This window comes from Mauremys reevesii, linkage group 11, assembly GCF_016161935.1.
Source record: "Mauremys reevesii isolate NIE-2019 linkage group 11, ASM1616193v1, whole genome shotgun sequence".
NCBI classification, from domain to species: Eukaryota; Metazoa; Chordata; order Testudines; family Geoemydidae; genus Mauremys; species Mauremys reevesii.
Genome location: NC_052633.1, coordinates 8,885,033 through 8,904,471, shown reverse-complemented (window position 1 = coordinate 8,904,471; position 19,439 = coordinate 8,885,033). Strand labels below are relative to the sequence as shown.

Genomic DNA, 19,439 nt, shown 5'->3' with positions numbered 1-19,439 from the left:
CACAGGTTTGCACAGTAACTTTATGTATGATACACACATGGCATTTATGTTTGAATGTACATTCAGTTCATGTATCTGTGATGGAATCTCATGTATACACAGAATGTATGCACCTGTGTACATTTGATTAATCTCAATCAATGCCATCGTAAGTACATCTACCCAGAGACTCACTTATTAACTTACACACAGATGCATTCATAGTAAACTTCCATGTTTTCTTCCATTTTTGGGAAGCAGTCGCTCTCACAACTCAATTCCAACAAGATAGGTGATTGAGAACTCCCTCAGAAAACTTATCAGTTCTGCCACGAAGCCTACAGTGCCCTGTCCCATTACAATGAAACCAGTTGAACCAACATTATAGCATGTTTAGACCCCTACAGAATTATGACTGTCAAATTAGTTTTAGAAGTTATACAGTGGACAACAATATCATGACAAATTTTGAAAGTAGTTGTGTTACGCTTTATTACCACAAGCTGACAATTATAGTATGGAAAGGACTTTTAAATAGTTGAGAATGAATGTGAAATATGAATGTAAAAGAGTTTACAAAATGGCATGAAAACATTGGTTACATGTAAATTCAGTCTAAGTATGTATTCCATAAGAACCTCTTGACTACGTAATATTACTGAGAGTTACATCTTTGAAGAACTGATTGCGTCTCTCCTTCATTTAATAGATCCTTAAGTGCAGGGGTCAGCAACCTTTCAGAAGTGCTGTGCTGAGTCTTCATTTAGTCACTCTAATTTAAGGTTTCGTGTGCCAGTCATACATGTTAACATTTGTAGAAGGTCTCTTTCTATAAGTCTAATATATATAACTAAACTATTGTGGTATGTAAAGTAAATAAGGTTTTTAAAATGTTTAAGAAGCTTCATTTAAAATTAAAGTAAAATGCAGAGCCTCCCGGACCTGTAGCCAGGACCCAGGCAGTGTGAGTGTCACTGAAAATCAGCTCGCTTGCCACCTGTGCCATAGGTTGCCTACCCCTGCTTTAGTGTACAGCTGTACTCTGAAAAGCCACTTTGTAAAACTGGCCCCTTCTCAATCAGCAGATGTTTTGCCTGTGTGTATTCAGAATCATATCTATTTACGTTAGTGACCAAAATAACAAATAGTGACAGCTTTTTATTCCCGTTAGCCCTGCAGAGCCACAAAGCTGACAGGGAGAGCTGGAGTCAATTTCTTCTTGTGCATCAACAAAATTCTAACATATTTGAAATCCCTTTGAAGGCAACAGGATTCCACAGGGTTCACTCATGACAATCTGAAAACAAGTGGTGGTATGCACACAACTAGGACCAGAATTCAACCTTTATTACACATTGCAAAAAAGCAAGAGGAGCCCGTTTATATTTCATATCCTAGGTGGAGTTTGAAACTAGAGCAAAGGAAACAATTCCCCTTGTAAACTGCACACATTTAATATTGATGTTACTGACACACAAACATGAAATCCCATAATGCCATTTTTACAGATTTGCTTTTCTGAGCAATGCCTTCTGTATTAAAATTCTGGATCTCAATAAGAGAATGTCTGGAGGTGTGTCAATTGTGTGTCTGTTCTGGAATCTGTTACCCTTTAATTGGCTTGACTGTTCACAGAGCAGATGTCACACTTCTTTTCTGTTAGCATTAATTTTGAGAATTACATACAGTTACTGCTGATTACTTCACGTCAAGAGTATGCCTATACCTAAGTATCTAAATAAGTGTCTTGGTAGCCTATGTGATTGTATACATACATGTGCCAGTAATTTGTTAATTTAAAAGGTCTTCCTCTTCCCTTCTGAAAGAATGGAAACTGAAAAGCTAGCCTTCTGACTGAGGCATCAACAAGCAAAGGGCTCTCTTTTTAAAAAACGTCCTGCAAATAAGAATGAACATTTATTTGCTAGGGCTGTTAATTAATCACAATTAACTCAAAACAAATTAACTCTATTAAAAATTAATTGCGATTAAGCACCATTTTAATTGCAATGTTAAACAATAGAACAATTTAAATTATGAATATTTTGATTTTTTTTTACATTTTCAAATATATTGATTTCAATTACAACACAGAATACGTCCATGCTCATGACGCTCGTTAAAAAAAATAATGCATTAATTAAATTTTGATTGACCTTCTTGGGGGAGAATTGTATGTCTTCTGCTCTGTGATTGTACACCCATTCTGCCATATATTTCGTGTTATAGCAGTCCTGAATGACGATTGAGCATATGTTATTCGATTTAAGAACACTTTCATTGCAGATCTGCCAAAAGCAAATAAGGTACCAGTATGAGATTTCTAGGGTAGCTACAGCACTCGACCCAAGGTTTAAGAATCTGAAGTGCCCTCCAAAATCTGAGAGGGACGAGGTGCATAATATGCTGTCACAAGTCTTAAAACAGCAACACTCATTTAGAAACTACAGAACCTGAACCACAAAAAAAGAAAATCCATATTCTGTTGGTGGCATCTGACTCAGATGATGAAACTGAACATGCATCCGTTCACACTGCTTTGGATCGTTATCTGCTTGAGCCCATCATCAGCATGGAAGCTTCTCCTCTGGAATGGTGATTGAAGCATAAAGGGGCATACGAATGTTTAGCATACCTGGCATGTAAATACCTTGCAACGCCGGCTACAACAGTGCCATGCGAACGCCTGTTCTCGCCTTCAGGTGAAACTGCAAATAAGAAGTGGGCAGTACTATCTCCCATAAATGTAAACAAACTTGTTTGTCTTGGCAATTAGCTGAACAAGAAGTAGGACTGAGTAGACTCTAAAGTGTTACATTGTTTTGTTTTTGAGTGCAGTTATGTAACAAAAAAACCCACCATTTGTAAGTTTCACTTTCACAATAAAGAGATTGCACTACAGTACTTGTATGAGGTGAACTTAAAAATACCATTTCTTTTATCTTTTTTACATTGCACATATTTGTAATAAAAAAAATAAAATGAGCACTGTATACCTTGTATTCTGTGTTGTAACTGAAATCAATATATTTGAAAACGTAGAAAAATGCAAAAATATTTAAATAAATGGTATTCAATTAACAGTGTGAATAAAACTGATTAAATCACAATTTTTTTAAATCTCATGATTAATTGCAATTAATTTTTTTAACCATGTGATAGCCCTATTATTTACCTTTAAGAGGCGGGATTACTGGGGATAATCAGTGCTGCTACTGGCTTCCAGCCTCTTCTAGAAAGACAGTGAGTAACACTGCTGCTCTCTCCTATCCCACTTATAACAAACAGCTCCCAATCAGAGAATATCAGAATCATAGCATATCAGGGCTGGAAGGGACCTCAGGAGGTCATCTAGTCCAACCCCCTGCTCAACGCAGGACCAATTCCCAACTAAATCATCCCAGCCAGGGCTTTGTCAAGGCTGACCTTAAAAAACCTCTAAGGAAGAAGATTCCACCACCTTCCTAGATAACCCATTCCAGTGCTTCACCACCCTACTAGTGAAAAAGTTTTTCCTAATATCCAACCTAAACCTCCCCCACTGCAACTTGAGACCATTACTCCTTGTTCTGTCATCTTCTACCACTGAGAACAGTCTAGATCCATCCTCTTTGGAACCCTTTCAGGTAGTTGAAAGCAGCTATCAAATCCCGCCTCATTCTTCTCTTCTGCAGACTAAACAATCCCAGTTCCCTCAGCCTCTCCTCATAAATTATGTGCTCCAGCCCCCTAATCATTTTTGTTGCCCTCCACTGGACCCTTTTTAATTTTTCCACGTCCTCCTTGTAGTGCGGGGCCCAAAACTGGACACAGTACTCCAGATGAGGCCTCACCCATGTCAAATAGACGGGAATGATCACGTCCCTAGATCTGCTGGCAATGCCTCTACTTAGGCCTGGTCTACACTGGGGGGGGGGGTGTCAATCTAAGGTACGCAACTTCAGCTACGTGAATAGCGTAGCTGAAGTCGAAGTACCTTAGCTCGAATTACTTACCCGTCCTCACGGCGCGGGATCGACGTCCGCGGCTCCCCCGTCGACTCCGCTATCGCCACTCGCTCCAGTGGAGTTCCGGAGTCGACGGGAGTGCGTTCGGGGTTTGATATATCGCGTCTAGATGAGACGCAATATATCGAACTCCGAGAAATCGATTGCTACCCGCCGATCCGGCAGGTAGTGAAGACGTACCCTTCTACAGCCCAAAATGCCGTTAGCCATCTTGGCAACAAGGGCACACTGTTGACTCATATCCAGCTTCTTGTCCGCTGTAACCTCTGGCCCTTTTGTGCAGAACTGCTGTCTAGCCATTCAGTCCCAAGTCTGTAGCAGTGCATGAGATTCTTCCATCCTCAGTGCAGTACTCTGCACTTGTTCTTGTTGAACCTCATCAGATTTCTTTTGGCCCAATCCTTTAATTTGTCTAGGTCCCTTTGTACGGTATCTCTACTCTCCAGCATATCTACCACTCCTCCCAGTTTAGTGTCATCTGCAAATTTGCTGAGGGTGCAGTCCACGCCATCCTCCAGATCATTAATGAAGATACTGAACAAAACAGGCCCTAGGACCGACCATTGGGGCACTCCACTTGATACCGGCTGTGAACCAGACATGGAGCCATTGATCACTACCCGTTGAGCCCGACGATCTAGCCAGCTTTCTATCCACCTTACAGCCCATACTTCTTTAACTTGCTGGCAAGAATACTGTGGGAGACTGTATCAAAAGTTTTGCTAAAGTCAAGGAATAACACGTCCACTGCTTTCCCCTCATCCACAGAGCCAGTTATCTCATCATAGAAGGCAATTAGGTTAGTCAGGCATGACGTGCCCTTGGTGAATCTATGCTGACTGTTCCTGATCACTTTCCTCTCTTTTAAGCATTTCAGAATTGATTCCTTGAGGATCTGCTCCATTATTTTTCCAGGGATTGAGGTGAGGCTGACTGGCCTGTAGTTCCCTGGATCCTCCTCCTTCCCCCTTTTTTTTTTTAAAAGACGAGAACTACGTTAGCCTTTTTCCAGTCATCAGGGACCTCCCCCGATCTTCCACTATGAAGCTTAACTATACATTTAATGTTGGTTTCTTTACTAAAACCTAGAACAACCAACTTAGCAACATGCATCACACAAACACTGGCTACTTGTTAAGCACTAGTGCTAATCAATTCTTCATTTGGAACATTTTTTCCAAAAACACAAAGTTTTTCAACTGAAAAACGATTATAGAAAATATTTAACTTTTCTTGACTAGCTCTATTAAATGATCATCCCCCTAGGTAGTCCCAGTCACCCATTACTAACTGATAAACAACCACTGTACCACATATAAATCCATGACAAGAATTAACTAATAAGAGAATTTATAAACTGATTCTAATTAACAAGACTACCTTATGCTCATCTCTAGTATTCAATATCATATCAAAGAGCTATAAAGGTACTTTTTTTTTTTTGCAGCTTACAGCTGGAGTAAGTTAAAGGAGTACACTTTAGCCATTTTGTAAATGATTCAGTATTTTCCTATCATGTGAACATAACTGGATATTAGACCTGAGATGAGTTCTGGAATCTCAGGATCTGGAAGGCTGGTTTAAAATTACTGGTTAATTAAAAGTGTATGTGTGTGTGTGGGGGGGGGTATTTTTGGGTTACTTGCTCTTGTGAATGTACTGAATCATACACTATATATTTACAGTCTGACATTTTATAACTCACGGTCTTTAACTGTCCTAAATTAAACTGATTCTGATCCCAATGGGAGGGGGCTTTTGCCTTGTCTTGCCCAGATGCCCTAGGTGTTGATATCTCTCAGGCTGACGTCGCCTTGCCTCCCATTTCCTCTTCATGATCCCCACGAGGGACAGGATACCTGGCAATGGCCTGAGTAGTCTGGTGTGGGAGTCCCAGTGTCAGCCTCGGGGTGCCACCCTGGGAGCCTGTGGGACTCAGACCGGCCAAGTCCCTTGAGCTGGCAGCCTGCTGGAGGGAGTAACTGGTAGTCTGAAGACTGTTGGTAACTCTGTGGAGGATACAAATGGGGATAGCCACAAAATTTGAGATCTCAGTCCTAGAAGGATTTCAGGGGCCTCCAGCCCTTCCCCTACCCCCCTCTTTAGTACCCTATGTTAGCAGGGTACAGTATGATGTCTCCACTTGTTGCAGACAGCAGCAACTGAACTCTAAGTTGGCAACCCCCTTAAATACATAGGTAATGGGATGACATCACCACAATGTTTGTGTGTACTGTATCTGATGGCAACATCTGGACTGGCAAAGAGGATCACAGAGAGGATTTGCAATTTCAGAAATTTAAAACATCAATGTATTTAACCAGACTATCTGTGTTCTGTACTTCAGAACGATTTGAAGAATTCAGTGAGTTGTCAGCATTTGCTGTATCAAAGGACAAAACCACTTGTTAACTATCATGCTGCATTACCACAGCCCTTTGAAGTAACACTTTAGACTAGATTTAAGATGCTGATCTATAAATCAATTAAGGGTGCTGATATATACACACACACACACACACACACACGTATACACATATACAGACTTTTGTAACAGAATTTACTTTTGTAACAGATGGGATGGGATGGATGGATATCAAAGTTATACATCAAACTTTCCTCAGGCCACAGGATCAAAGTGAGCTAAACTCTTGGAATTAAAATGTTCACTTTTTATTCTTGATTCTGTAACTGCCCTAATGCAACTTTTCCATAATAAAATTAAGGCATTTTAAGATAATAGGAAACTGAGACTATTACTGTTCACAGTGCTCAAGTGTTCTTAGCATAATTCCAAAATGTCTCATGATTCATGTAATTGAAGAGAACACTAAAAAATCAATTATGTGAGAGAAAAGGAGAAAGTAACAGCATAGGCACAGACAAAATGTATATAGGTAGGCACATTTCCGGTCAGGACTGAAGACACACGCGCACCAGGCCATTATGCCTCCAGTTTCAAATTCAGATTCATTAAAAGAAAAATTCCCTGATTATTCAGTCTCCACGTAAATCACCCACACATGACTTTAGCATACAGATAAGCCCATACCGATACCATGCAATAACCATACAATCATGATTAGCTCGTAACTAATTTTTAAAGACACATTCGATTTTTTTTTTCCCCCTCACCCCATCATGTCACTATGGAGTAGAGTTAAGATTTTTTTTAAGTGCCTTAATTATGCATTTCCATTCTTCAATGTGTTTGGATTTCTTTTAAGTTAAGGGTTAAACTCTCAGATTCTTGGGTTTATAACAATTGTTTTTGGTATACTTATAACATCCCTGTAATGTTTTTACTGATACATTTCTGATATGAACTCAACTTTAACTCAAGTTTAATGTAGTTTTTATTGGGAAATGTTTGGGTTTTTAAAATTTCCGATCACTAAGACAGACACTGAAAAGAATATAAATTTGTGTTAGAATGTGATATTTCTAAGGATTTTAATATATGTAATACCACTCTTAGTTTTAATAAATACACTTTTACGGCCAGATTAAGCAGTATACTCTGGAGCAGCACAAAGCAGCATGCCACTCTGCATGCCACTCTGGAGCAGCACAAAGCAGCCAGAGCATATAGGCCAGTTTTTTCCAACTCTGGATGTCTACACTCACCTGCACCCATACTGGTCCCCCTCCACACACACACACTTCCACTTCAGCCCTGACCCCAAACATTTCCCCTGTACACGCACACACACAAGTTTAGTCTGAGAGACTGAACTAATGGTACATTGTTGGTGTGCAACCAGTAAATGGGATCAGGTGATGTTTCTTTCTGAAGCCTGGTCTTCACTAGGCGTTTAAACCGGTTTTAGGAGCGTAAAACCGATTTAATGCCACAACCGTCCACACTAGGAGGCACCTTATATCGATTTTAATGGCTCTTTAAACCGGTTTCTGTACTCCTCCCTAACGAGAGGAGTAACGCTAGTATCGGTATTAACATATCGGATTAGGGTTAGTGTGGACGCTGATCGACGGCATTGGCCTCCGGGAGCTATCCCACAGTGCACCAGTGACCGCTCTGGACTGCAATCTGAACTCGGATGCAGTGGTCAGGTAGACAGGAAAAGCCCCGCGAACTTTTGAATATTTCCTGTTTGCCCAGCGTGGAGCTCCGATCAGCACGGGTGGCGATGCAGTCCGAAATCAAAATAAAAAAAGAGCTCCAGCATGGACGATGCGGACGTGATCGCTGTAAGAGCAGGCAAATCTGTTCCATCAGCGCTCCGTTACAGAAGACGAAATTCAAAATCATTTTTTAAATATCTCCAGACAGACGCCATAGCAGGGACTCAGCGCACTGCTGCGTGGCAAGCGTAACGGAAAGCCAAAGAATCAAATGGACGCTCATGGACTGGAGGACTCAAGCTATCCCACAGTTCCTGCAGTCTCTGAAAAGCATTTGCATTCTTGGCTGAGCTCCAAATGCTTCTAGGGTCAAAAACAGTGTCCGCGGTGGGTCAGGGCATAGCTAGGCAATTTACGCACCCCCCTACCCACCCCCAGAAGTGAAAGGGAAAACAATCCTGTCTTGACTCTTTTACATGTCACCCTATCTTTACTGAATGCTGCAGATAGACGCGATGGTGCAGCACTCAACACCAACATCCTTGCTCCCCCCCCCGCCATGGGTGACTGATGGTACAATAAGACTGATACCCATTGTCATCATCAGCCTATTGGCACATGGGGCAGTGCAAAAGGCCTGGTAACCATGCGTACTAGCATCGGTCAGGTCGATCAAGGGCGCCTGGCCCTAATTTTTCCTGGTAGATGGTACAATATGGCTGATAACCATCATCATCATAGCAACAGGGGGTTGAGCTTCATCAGCCCCCACCCTTCATGTGTAAAGAAAAGATTCAATTGCCCCTGGACTAGCAGCAGGATGCTGGGCTCCTCTCCTCCACACTCCTTAATGTCCTATGTGGACTATCATAGCAACTGGAGGCTGCCTTCCACTCATTTCTCACTAACAAGTATTCCTGCATTCTTTATTACTTCATCACACAAGTGGGGGGACAATGCTATGGTAGCCCAGGAAGGCTGGGAAAGAATGGAATGAACAGGTGGGGTTGTTGCAGGAGCACCCCCTCTGAATAGCATACAGCTCATAATCTATGCAGGATCTGACACAGAGCAGCTGTGCTCTCTGGTTCTCTGATACAGTGGTTCTCTAGTACACTTGCCCATATTCTAGGCAGGACTGATTCTATTTTTAGATACCAAAAAGGAGGGATTGACTCAGGGAGTCATTCCCAATTTTAACTTTTGCCCCTGGCTAAGAGCAGCCAGGGGCACTTATGACAGCAGCAAATGGAACAGTGCAAAAGGACTGGTAGCCATGCCCATCTTATTACCAATTTATGGTATGGTAGATGGTACAATATGGCTGATAACCATCGCTGCTATCATGCAAAAGCAAAAGCATGCAGCTGTGTGCCACTGCTGAATCATCTCTGTGAGCGGCATCTAGTACACATACGGTGACAGTCACAAAAGGCAAAACAGGCTCCATGATTGCCATGCTATGGCATCTTCCAGGGCAATCCAGGGAAAAAAAGGCATGAAATGCTTGTCTGCCGTTGCTTTCCCAGCGGAAGGAGTGACTGACGACATTTACCCAGAACCACCCGCGACAATGATTTTTGCCGCATCAGGCACTGGGATCTCAACCCGGAAATTCAAAGGGGGGGGGGGGAGGCTGCGGGAACTATGGGATAGCTACGGAATAGCTACCCACAGTGCAATGCTCCAGAAATCGACGCTAGCCTCAGACCGTGGACGCACACCACCGATTTAATGTGTTTAGTGTGGCCGCGCACACTTGATTTTATACAATCTGTTTTACAAAACTGGTTTATGTAAATTCGGAATAATCCCGTAGTGTAGACGTACCCTGAGTTACCACTACGGCAGGGTGAAAAAGCTTTGAGCTAGGTGAATTTCATTCTGTCACAAACTGGGAGGATGAATGAGAATGGTATGAGGATGGTATCGTTAGCATTTTCTCCTCCTTTGCAGTATTGTCTAGGAAGTCTCAGTCAGCGGAAATGTTCCAGGTGCGGGAACACTGAAGTTTGGCTATCATCACCTGGAAACAGGGTCTAATATTTCTCACTGTGGCGAGTTTATCATCTTCATTTTGGATACGAATGAACAGACTGGAATAGCCAAATCCATCTGTGTCTGGAGGGACAAAGCCATCTTAGAGTTTTAACTAGTTTCACTCACCGACATCCCCCTGAAATGAAGGCAGAAGGCAGAATGCAAGCATCTTTTGAAAAACTGGTGATTAGGCCCTTGCTTAAGAAATCTTTTCCTGACATTTATGTTATCACTAATGCCTCTTTTCCCCTCTAAATTTCTCCATCAAGGATTTTCTCCCAACATTTCTCCTAATATTCAGGTGTTCAAGCTAATTCTTTGAGATACGTCAGCAGCCTATGGCACTGCTGACTGAAAGGTATTTGTGTGATTTATTCTTTACATTCTACTGTGAACTCTGGTCAGATGGCTGGAAAGCACACGGAAGTGGTTTCCCCTCCTCCTTTCAGAGAGGTGGTGCTGAGTAACTGTTGAGACCACAATGTTCAGGTCACTAGCATATGGGAAATATTATTGAGAAATGTATCCAAGCAGCCCACCCCCACCACAATAAAGCACGTTTATTTTCATCTTCCCTCGTTAGTAGTGTCCTGAAAATCCTTTCATATACAAAGAACGGGACCTTGGGAAGAAAATAGCTATGGCTCCTGCCCTCCCAAGACAAGCTGTAAGTCATTCACCATTTTGTACTTTTCGTTGTCTGCTTCGTTATAAAAAAATAAAAATAATAAATACCAATCACTGCTCTATACAGGTTGGGTTGCATCTCCTTGAGAAACCTTTTTCTTTTGTGTGTGCCACTGTGGCAGTTGAGGTCTGCCGGCACAGCCTCGCTCACAGTGCCTGTTTTGAATGTCCAGGGGCCAACAGTTAGGCATTTTCAGTATATGGCCTTCAGCTCCAGAATTCTTTTCCACATTTGGTCCACCACCACCAGACTCTGTTGACTTTCAGGCCACAGTTTCTTCAGGCTTTTGCCTGATTGGGGATGTAAATAAGGTGCATTTGGTACTTTTAATGGATTAATTTTAAGAGCCAAATCCTTTAATTTTTGATTGGATACATGCCTGTAGTATCAGAGTGTAACGTGAGGAGTAAACTTTAAACATTTTAAAATACATTAAAAATAACTTGAGTGACAATCCAGTGAAATGCAACAGTAAACTTCCCATTATACTAGAGTCCTGATTTTCTAGTATCATATGCTTAATTAAGGAACTGTAGATGCCTAATAGAGATTGATCTGTAAGTAGAACTATACAGAACAATCCACTTTGAGTGATCATAGATTAAAGAAAAGAACATCAAAATCCTCTGCTAGTGGAAACATCATTATAGACCAGGGGTGGGCAAACTACGGCCCGCGGGCCACATCCGGCCCGCGGGCCTGTCCTGCCCGGCCCCCGAGCTCCTGACCCAGGAGGCTCACCCTTGGCCCCTCCCTTGCTATCCCCCATCCCCCGCAGCCTCAGCTCGCTCGCTCCGCCACTGGCGCAATGCTCTGGGCGGCGGGGCTGCGAGCTCCTGGGGCAGCGAGCTGCGGAGCCCGGCCTGACCCAGTCTCTGTGCTGCACGGTGGAGGCGGCTGCGTGGCTGTAGCGCCGCCAGCCAGCGGTGCTCCAGGCAGTGTGGTAAGGGGGCAGGGGACAGGGGGGGTTGGATAGAGGGCAGAGGAGTTCGGGGTGGTGGTCAGAGGGCGGGGGTGTGGATAGGGCAGAGGTGGGCAAATTACGGACCGCGAGCCACATCTGGCCTGCGGGGCCATCCTGCCCAGCCCCTGAGCTCCCAGCTGGCCCCGGCCCCTCCCCGGCTGTCCTTCCTCCCCCGCAGCCTCAGCTTGCTGTGCTGGCAGCGCGGCATCCTGGCTGACTCCGGGGCTGGGCGGCGCGGTGCAGGGGCAGATTTACAAGTGAACACAGGGTGCCCTGGCAAAGGCCCCCCAACAACAGGGGGACCCAGGGCCGGGCACTCTGGCAACTCAACACTGGCTGCACTGAAATCATATGCAGGTGGGCGGTGCAGATGGCGGGGCGCAGGGAGCAGGCGGAGGACTCAGGGGAGCACTGGGAGGCCACGCAGCCGGCCAGAGAAGCGGCCCTTTGAAGGGGAAACCGCCGCTTCTCTCTGGCGGTGCGGCTGCCCCTGCTCCTGTTGAGTCCTCCGCCCATGTTTGCGGGGCCACATTCCGAACGGGGCTGGGCGGCGGGGGAGATGGATAAGGGGTAGGGTCCTGGAAGGGGGCGGTCAGGGGGTGGATGGAGGGGGGTCGGTTGGGGACAAGGAGCAGAGGGGTTGGATGGGTTTGGAGGTTCTTAGGGGGGCAGTCAGGGGGCAGGAAGTGGGAGGGGGTGGATAAGGGGTGGGGAGCAGGCTGTTTGGGAGGGGGCACAGTCTTCCCTACCTGGCCCTCCATACTGTTTTGCAACCCCAATGTGGCCCTTGGGCCAAAAATTTTGCCCACCCCTGTTATAGACCCTTACATTACAAACCTCATCCTTACATCATTATACATAACAGTGCTTGAATTGAACTGTTATGTGTTCATCCACATGTAAATTAAGAATATAATTAATGGGCTATCAGATCATTCCTTTCACACCCACTACAAATATTGATCTAGTTACGTTACAATTTAATTAATTAATTTTGCAACACCTTTATTTGTAAGATACTGTTCACCCATTAAATGCATTTCCCTCAGCCCCAGCAATAGTGAACAAAGGTGGCACCGGCTGAATCATGATAAGCCCAGTACCACTTACCCATACCAGAAGCGGGGATCATTGGAAATGCAATGGTTGAGATTCCGGTGTGCCAAAGCTTTCTTTTTATTTAAGACAAACTCTTGTAATTTCATTTTTACTTCTGTGCTTGCCACTGCACCTGAAAAATCCAAAAATAAAGAGAGGTTATTTAACCAGCTTCATTTGATGAAAGCAGCAGTGAATTAAAACTTGAAACTTTCATTCACAAAGCAACAAAGAAAATATTTGAAAAGATTGAGAGCTAAATCTTTGGCTCTCCAATCAATGTAAAAGCTTATTTCAAAGAAAAAAAGACAAAGAGGCTCCAATGAAGAACTCCTCTTTACTATCTGGACTTGTACATAATTGCAATCTATGTCTGAAAAGGGAGATATAATCAGAGATTTCTCATTTTCCTAAAAAAAAAAAACGGTTTCTGAAGAGGATTTTTGTACTTGCATGAAAATACATGTAGAATAAAGCACTTGTACTAGGTATTCCAGCTTTCTTTTAATCAAAGGTATTTAGGATAAGGGGTCTTGTGCATAATCAAGTTTTTAAAATGTCACATCTGCAAGCACAAGGGGAATGAGATGAATATCTCATATGTAGACTTTGTCTTGAGAAATCTTGCAAATAAGGATCTCTTTGTTCAATGTATCTGTGTACAATAAGACCTACACAATATTCCAATTCAGTTACAAGTCTGCAATCCATTTCTTCAAATAGAAAATCTAGCATTTTAAAAAATATCTGAAATTTCAAAGTGTAGAGTTAAAATGTCAACTGTGTAATTTCTAATAATTATCTACTCCACAATAGAGACCAGTCTATTTTACTATGATGATGGATTAAAATTATCCTTCAGTTGGCAGAACCGATTCTCAGAGAGCATTTCTGAAGGAGTAACACACAGACATTTTGGTAATCATAGCAAGTAGTATATGGGGGCTCATCTAAACCACAGTGTAAGCCAATCTTCCAAAGGGATAACATCTGGAATGCAAGAAAGTCATCTGGACAGAAATATACATTATCAAGTCATGGGTAGAAAAGTCAGCCAATATGAGCACCAGCTTTTGCTTATTATACTTAACATTTTGATGCCACCAGATAGGCTGAAGAAAAGTTTTCATTTGTCCGTGAAGAAAAAGTTATTTGCTCAGCACTGTTTGAAGGTGCAGCATTGCTCAACATTTTATAGGGAGTCATAAAATCTTAGAAATTCGTTTTTTGGGAGGAAAACAGTATTTCTTGTTACTTCTAGATAAAGTAGATTGGGCAATGATCCAAACAGGTAATTCAAATGAGGGAGGCTTGTAGGAAGTAATATAGTACAATGATGGAGAAGGTGAGAAGTACCAGAGAGCGACTAATAAGACCACACATCTTTAAAAATACTGTCTCACCAAACAATTCTCATGTTTAATCACTAACATCTTCAAAATAATCAAATGTGGCTAGGTTCTGGTGGCTTTGGTTAAAGATGACAGTATTTAGGAGCATCAAGCCAAATATTTGTAGCTCATAGTGTTTACAAAAGAGAGTGTGTGTGTGTGTGTGTGTGTGTGTGTGTGTGTGTGTGTGTGTGTGTGTGTGTGTGTGTAAAGACACTACATACATATCAAAGGAGAAAAAAAAAACTAAAGGCCTTCCATTCTCTGTCCAGTTCTGGGAAGACAGACAAAAAGTGAGCCTGGCTTCATTAGCTTTAGCAATTGACTTCACCCTCCACCATTCTCCAATGTTACCTCTGGCAGAATTGGTGCCTGACTCCAGAGGGTTTGAACTGGAACTTCCACCATTCTGTTACTCTGGGAAAGCATCTAGAATTAGTCTGCACATCCATCAGTTCCATTCAGATTTCTATCCCACACTTCAGAAAATGGGTGAATACACAGATGTGAAAACTGATTAATTATCCTCTCTGTATCAATTTAACACATCTAAGTGTCACTTTCATGTGAATTAAAACATTTTCTGTTCTCTAGTTACAGCAGATAATGGCATGTCAAAGATAAGGGGCAAACTAAAACATAGACAAGTTTTAAAACTAAAATTAGTAAAAAGGCAAATAGCTAACAGGACATGTCCATTAATATCACCTCAACATTCCCTTGTTTATTGTCTATTATTATATTTATTCTTAGTATTATCACAGCACATAGGACCCCAGCCATGGCTCAGGATACCATTGTGCTAGGTGCTATACAAATGGAACAAAAAGACAGTCCCTGACTCATAGAACTTATCTTCATTAGTCCCAACGCTGTATCGAGGTGACTGGGGCAGAACCCATTGTGGTTCCACTGAAGTCAGTGAAATGCCACACTGGTGCAGAAGTCCTCACTAGGGGATCACTATTGTGACAAAGTTCCTCCTCTACCTTGGTGGGTCCTGCGCTTATTGGCAGATTTGCTCTCCTCATAGATTCACCCTGTGGGTCGGGACACAGCCCAGAGACCTTCCCCTCTGGTAGAAGCCACAGTCCAGGTCAATTCCTATTGTGTTTGATCAGGAGTTGGGAGGTTTGGGGGGAACCTGGGCCCGCCCTCTACTCCGGGTTCCAGCCCAGGGCCCTGTGGACTGCAGCTGTCTAGAGTGCCTCCTGGTACAGTTGTGTGACAGCTACAACTCCCTGGGCTACTTCCCCATGGCCTCCTCCCAACACCTTCTTTGTCCTCACCACAGGACCTTCCTCCTGATGTCTGATAACGCTTGTATTTCTCAGTCCTCCAGCAGTACGCCTACTCACTCTCAGCTTCTTGCACGCTTCTTGCTCCCAGTTCCTCGCACGCACTTCCTCTCCTCTGGCTCCCCCTGGCCTGACTGGAGTGAGCCCTTTGATAGCAACAGAGGGGCCTTAATTAGAGTCAGGTGCTTAACAGCCTCACCTGACTCTTAGCAGGTTAATTGGAGTCAGGTGTTTTCATTAGCCTGGAGCAGCCCCTGCTGTGGTTACTCAGGGAACAGAAAACTGCTTATCCGGTGGCCAGTACATCTCCCTTCTACTTCTCTGCTGTTAGAGGGGAGGGATCGCTCAGTGGTTTGAGCATTGGCCTGCTAAACCCAGGATTGTGAGTTCAGTCCTTCAAGGGGCCACTTAGGGATGGATAGGGGGACGATGACAACAACAAACAGTACTTGGTCCTGCTAGTGAAGGCAGGGGGCTGGACTTGATGACTTTTCAGGGTCCCTTCCAGTTCTGAGATAGGTATATCTCTATACTGGATCAGGCCATAGTCCATCTTAAAAAAAAACAAAACACTACTCTGCTGTTCCCAAGTGGCCACGGTCACACTATGTAAACTTTTTGGGATAGGGATGGTCTTTCTGTGTTTGTCTACTGCCTAGCAAAATGAGGCCTCAATCCTTTACTGAAGCCATTAAATGCTACCCTAATAGTAATAAATAATAATAGGAGGTTATGTAATTGTATTAGATCCAAGAATGCCTACAAGAAACTAAAAATATAAGCTAGTAACAGCAAAATCTTACTAGTGTGCATATGGGGGATGGTGGGAACACTGTCTGTAGAACTTTGCAAATTAGCAGGTTAGTGAACAACACAAAAGCAAGGCTAATACTTCCAAAAAGGTGCTTTGTACTACTTCAGAATGTTCCAGAAAAGGGTGAAGTGTAACGTATTTTGTAAAAAAGCAGTAGCCTTGGGAATATGACATCTAACACATTAACCCTGCTATTAATCTGTACTAAGAAGCTGGGAGAAAGGGTTCTTATTGTGTGTGAAAATTAGCCATGGATGGACTGGCAAGGTTCTATTGTATGATTAGTTTAAATTAAAGGTGTCCCTTTTTTTTTTGTTCTTCTATGACATAAAAAGGCCTGAACATTTTTTAGTCCTCTTCCTCTCTTCCCTCTCTCCACTTAAATGGATCTCTGTTATGTTAAAACTTCGGGTCTTATTTACTCACATTTTTCCTAAAAGATGCTATATAACCATCACTTGCACTTCCACACAGCATCTAAAACTGTTTTTGTTAACAGCTATTTGACTCACATGCCTGAGAAATGCTTAGGAGAAACTCCATCTTGGTTAGACTAAAAGCCTCTAACCCAGTGGTCCCCAACGCAGTGCCTGTGGGTGCCATGGCGCCCGCCAGGGCATCTATGTGAGCCCGCATACTGGCTGGCAGACAAGCATCTGCCGAAATGCTGCCAAAAAGCAGCTTCACCTAGGGCTGGTCTACACTAGGGGAGGGTATCGATCTAAGATACGCAACTTCAGCTAAGTGAATAGCGTAGCTGAAGTCGAAGCATCTTAGATCGATTTACCTCGGGTCCTCACGGCGCGGGATCGACGGCCGCGGCTCCCCGTGTCGACTCCGCTACCGCCGCTCGCTCCGGTGGAGTTCCGGAGTCGATGGGAGCATGTTCGGGGATCGATATATTGCATCTAGATGAGACGCGATATATCGATCCCCGAAAAATCGATCGCTATCTGCCGATACAGCGGGTAGTCTGGACGTACCCCAAGAGGCGTTGCGGCCGAAATGCTGCTGATTTTCGGAGGCATTTCGGCAGCCACACCTCTTGATGACGCTATTTAGGCAGCGATGCCTCTTGACATTGCTGCTTCTCGGTGGCATTTTGGCGGATGCTTGTCCGCCGGCCATGGTCCTCAGTGGCGCAACCAGGCGCCCGCCACCTGGAAAAGGTTGGGGACCACTGCTCTAACCCTTCAATTAAAGGCAGAGACAGCTTCACAATCCACAGCTGAGGCCTGCTAGAGGTCCTCCAACAGTAGGAGCCGGAGAGTAGGAGCCCAAATACCACCATGGCCTCCTAGGTAGAAGGAGGAGCAGTCGTCGTACATGTAGTAGTAGTGTGAGAAGGGGGGAAACTAGGTTTCAGTGAATGCAAAGAAATAAAAAGAAAAAAGATAAGAGACCATGAGTGGTAGTGTTTTCATTTGAGATAGACAGGGTATTGTAGAGGGAATGGGAGACAGGAAGAAGGGAGTGGGGATGTAAGAATTAGACTGAAATATTTTTTAAGATGTAAGAATATAAACACTGAGGAATAGAAGTTGTGGTAAGAAAAGGTTCTGCAGAGGGTAAAAATGGGACTAGAGCCTGAGTTGGAGCAAGGTTGGCATAGGCACGGAGGCAGAAAGAGAATCCAGAGGTGGAATATGGTTTTATTACAAACTGCACATGGGAAACCGAGCAGAGGTGTCGGGGAGCAGAGATGGAATGGTGAAGAGGAGAGGAGAGAGCTCTGAAAAGATAGGAAATAAGGACAGGAAAAGTGCAGACGTGCTGAAGCAGGAGTGAATGCAGTCAGCATCATGGGAGAGATCATACGGATATGGTGCAAATAAGGCAGACAACCAGACAGAGGGGCAGGCTAAAAGGGAATTAACAGGACAAATCAGCTCATTAATATACTTAATTATAGCTTAAACTAACTAGGGTTGCCACAACTACAGTAACAACAAGGAGTCCAGTGGCACCTTAAAGACTAACAGATTTATTTGGGCATACGCTTTCTTCACTCTTCTCACTTCTTCAGACGTGAGGTTTTTTTACCCAAGAAAGCGTATGTCCAAATAAATCTGTTAGTCTTTAAGGTGCCACCGGACTCTTTGTTGTTTTTGTGGATACAGACTAACACGGCTACCCCCTGATACTTCACAACTACAGTGCCACAGTTCAGAGATGGAAGGACTGCAAGCTGTGACAGCAGAAGGGCTAAGAAAAGGCAGTGTGTCAAAGGCAACTTGTGCTGAGGAGGACTGCGAAGGCCTCTGCAGCAGCAATGGACTTTGAAATTCCATGCCTGGAAGGCCTGGGTTAGCAGCAGATTATGGGGCCAGGTGTGGCTGGCTGGGTGCAGTGCTTAGAACTGGTTCTAGGTCCTATTGATAATGGTGGGAAGGTAGGATGACGACAGGCAAGGTCCAGCTCTCTGCTGCTGATGCTACTGCTTGTTGTATGGCAAGAACTTACAAGTCAAGAAAATTTAACTTGCTCTACTCTGTTTGCTAAACATTTTTCTTTTGTACTGTTGTTGTAGAAGTTATACTTTTGGTCCAAATGCATCATGACAGCATATTTCAAGTCATATACGGCAGTTTTGGTATCCTGAGATGAGAAAGTAGGGAGATGCCATTATTACATTAAGTGAAATCTGTTTGTGTTGTCTTTTACAAAATACTACACAGTGTATTTGGTCTCATATTCAGGGGTGGGGGAAGGTAGACTTTTCTTGTATCTAGTATTTCCTCCTTATTTTCTAGCTTAGGACCACTGTAGCTGAATTAAGTTTAGCAAAATGTTAGGATGTAAGAAAAATATTTTAAGTGTTCTAAAACGTTTAGCTGCACTGATTATACAAACACTATACCGCCTTTTAAATAAAAGTATTTAAAAATAAAGAGGAAGACTGTTTCCATGATTACAATATAATATACCACGATTCTAGTCTTTCTTCTGCACTTATCTGAATTTCTTTCAAAAATATTCTTAAGATACTTTGAGTGTTTTGTAGCCAGTCTGTTTTATTGATTTTTTAAAACAATATTTTAAATAAAAATAAAGCAATACACATTTTACAGGAA

The 19,439-nt window shown here is 43.2% G+C and overlaps 1 protein-coding gene across 13 annotated transcripts in view; it reads right to left on the bottom strand.

Annotated features, from left to right (window-relative positions):
* The window catches only part of HDAC4 (histone deacetylase 4), a 428,940-nt gene that overhangs the window by 161,251 nt on the left and 248,250 nt on the right, over nt 1-19,439 (bottom strand). For 12 of the 13 annotated variants that reach the window (XM_039494525.1, XM_039494524.1, XM_039494513.1 and 9 more), the window contains one exon: nt 12,875-12,995. In XM_039494525.1, coding sequence (XP_039350459.1) covers nt 12,875-12,995 — 121 coding nt within the window. The remainder of the gene's footprint in view (nt 1-12,874; nt 12,996-19,439) is intronic. The other variant, XM_039494520.1, reaches the window with a different exon arrangement.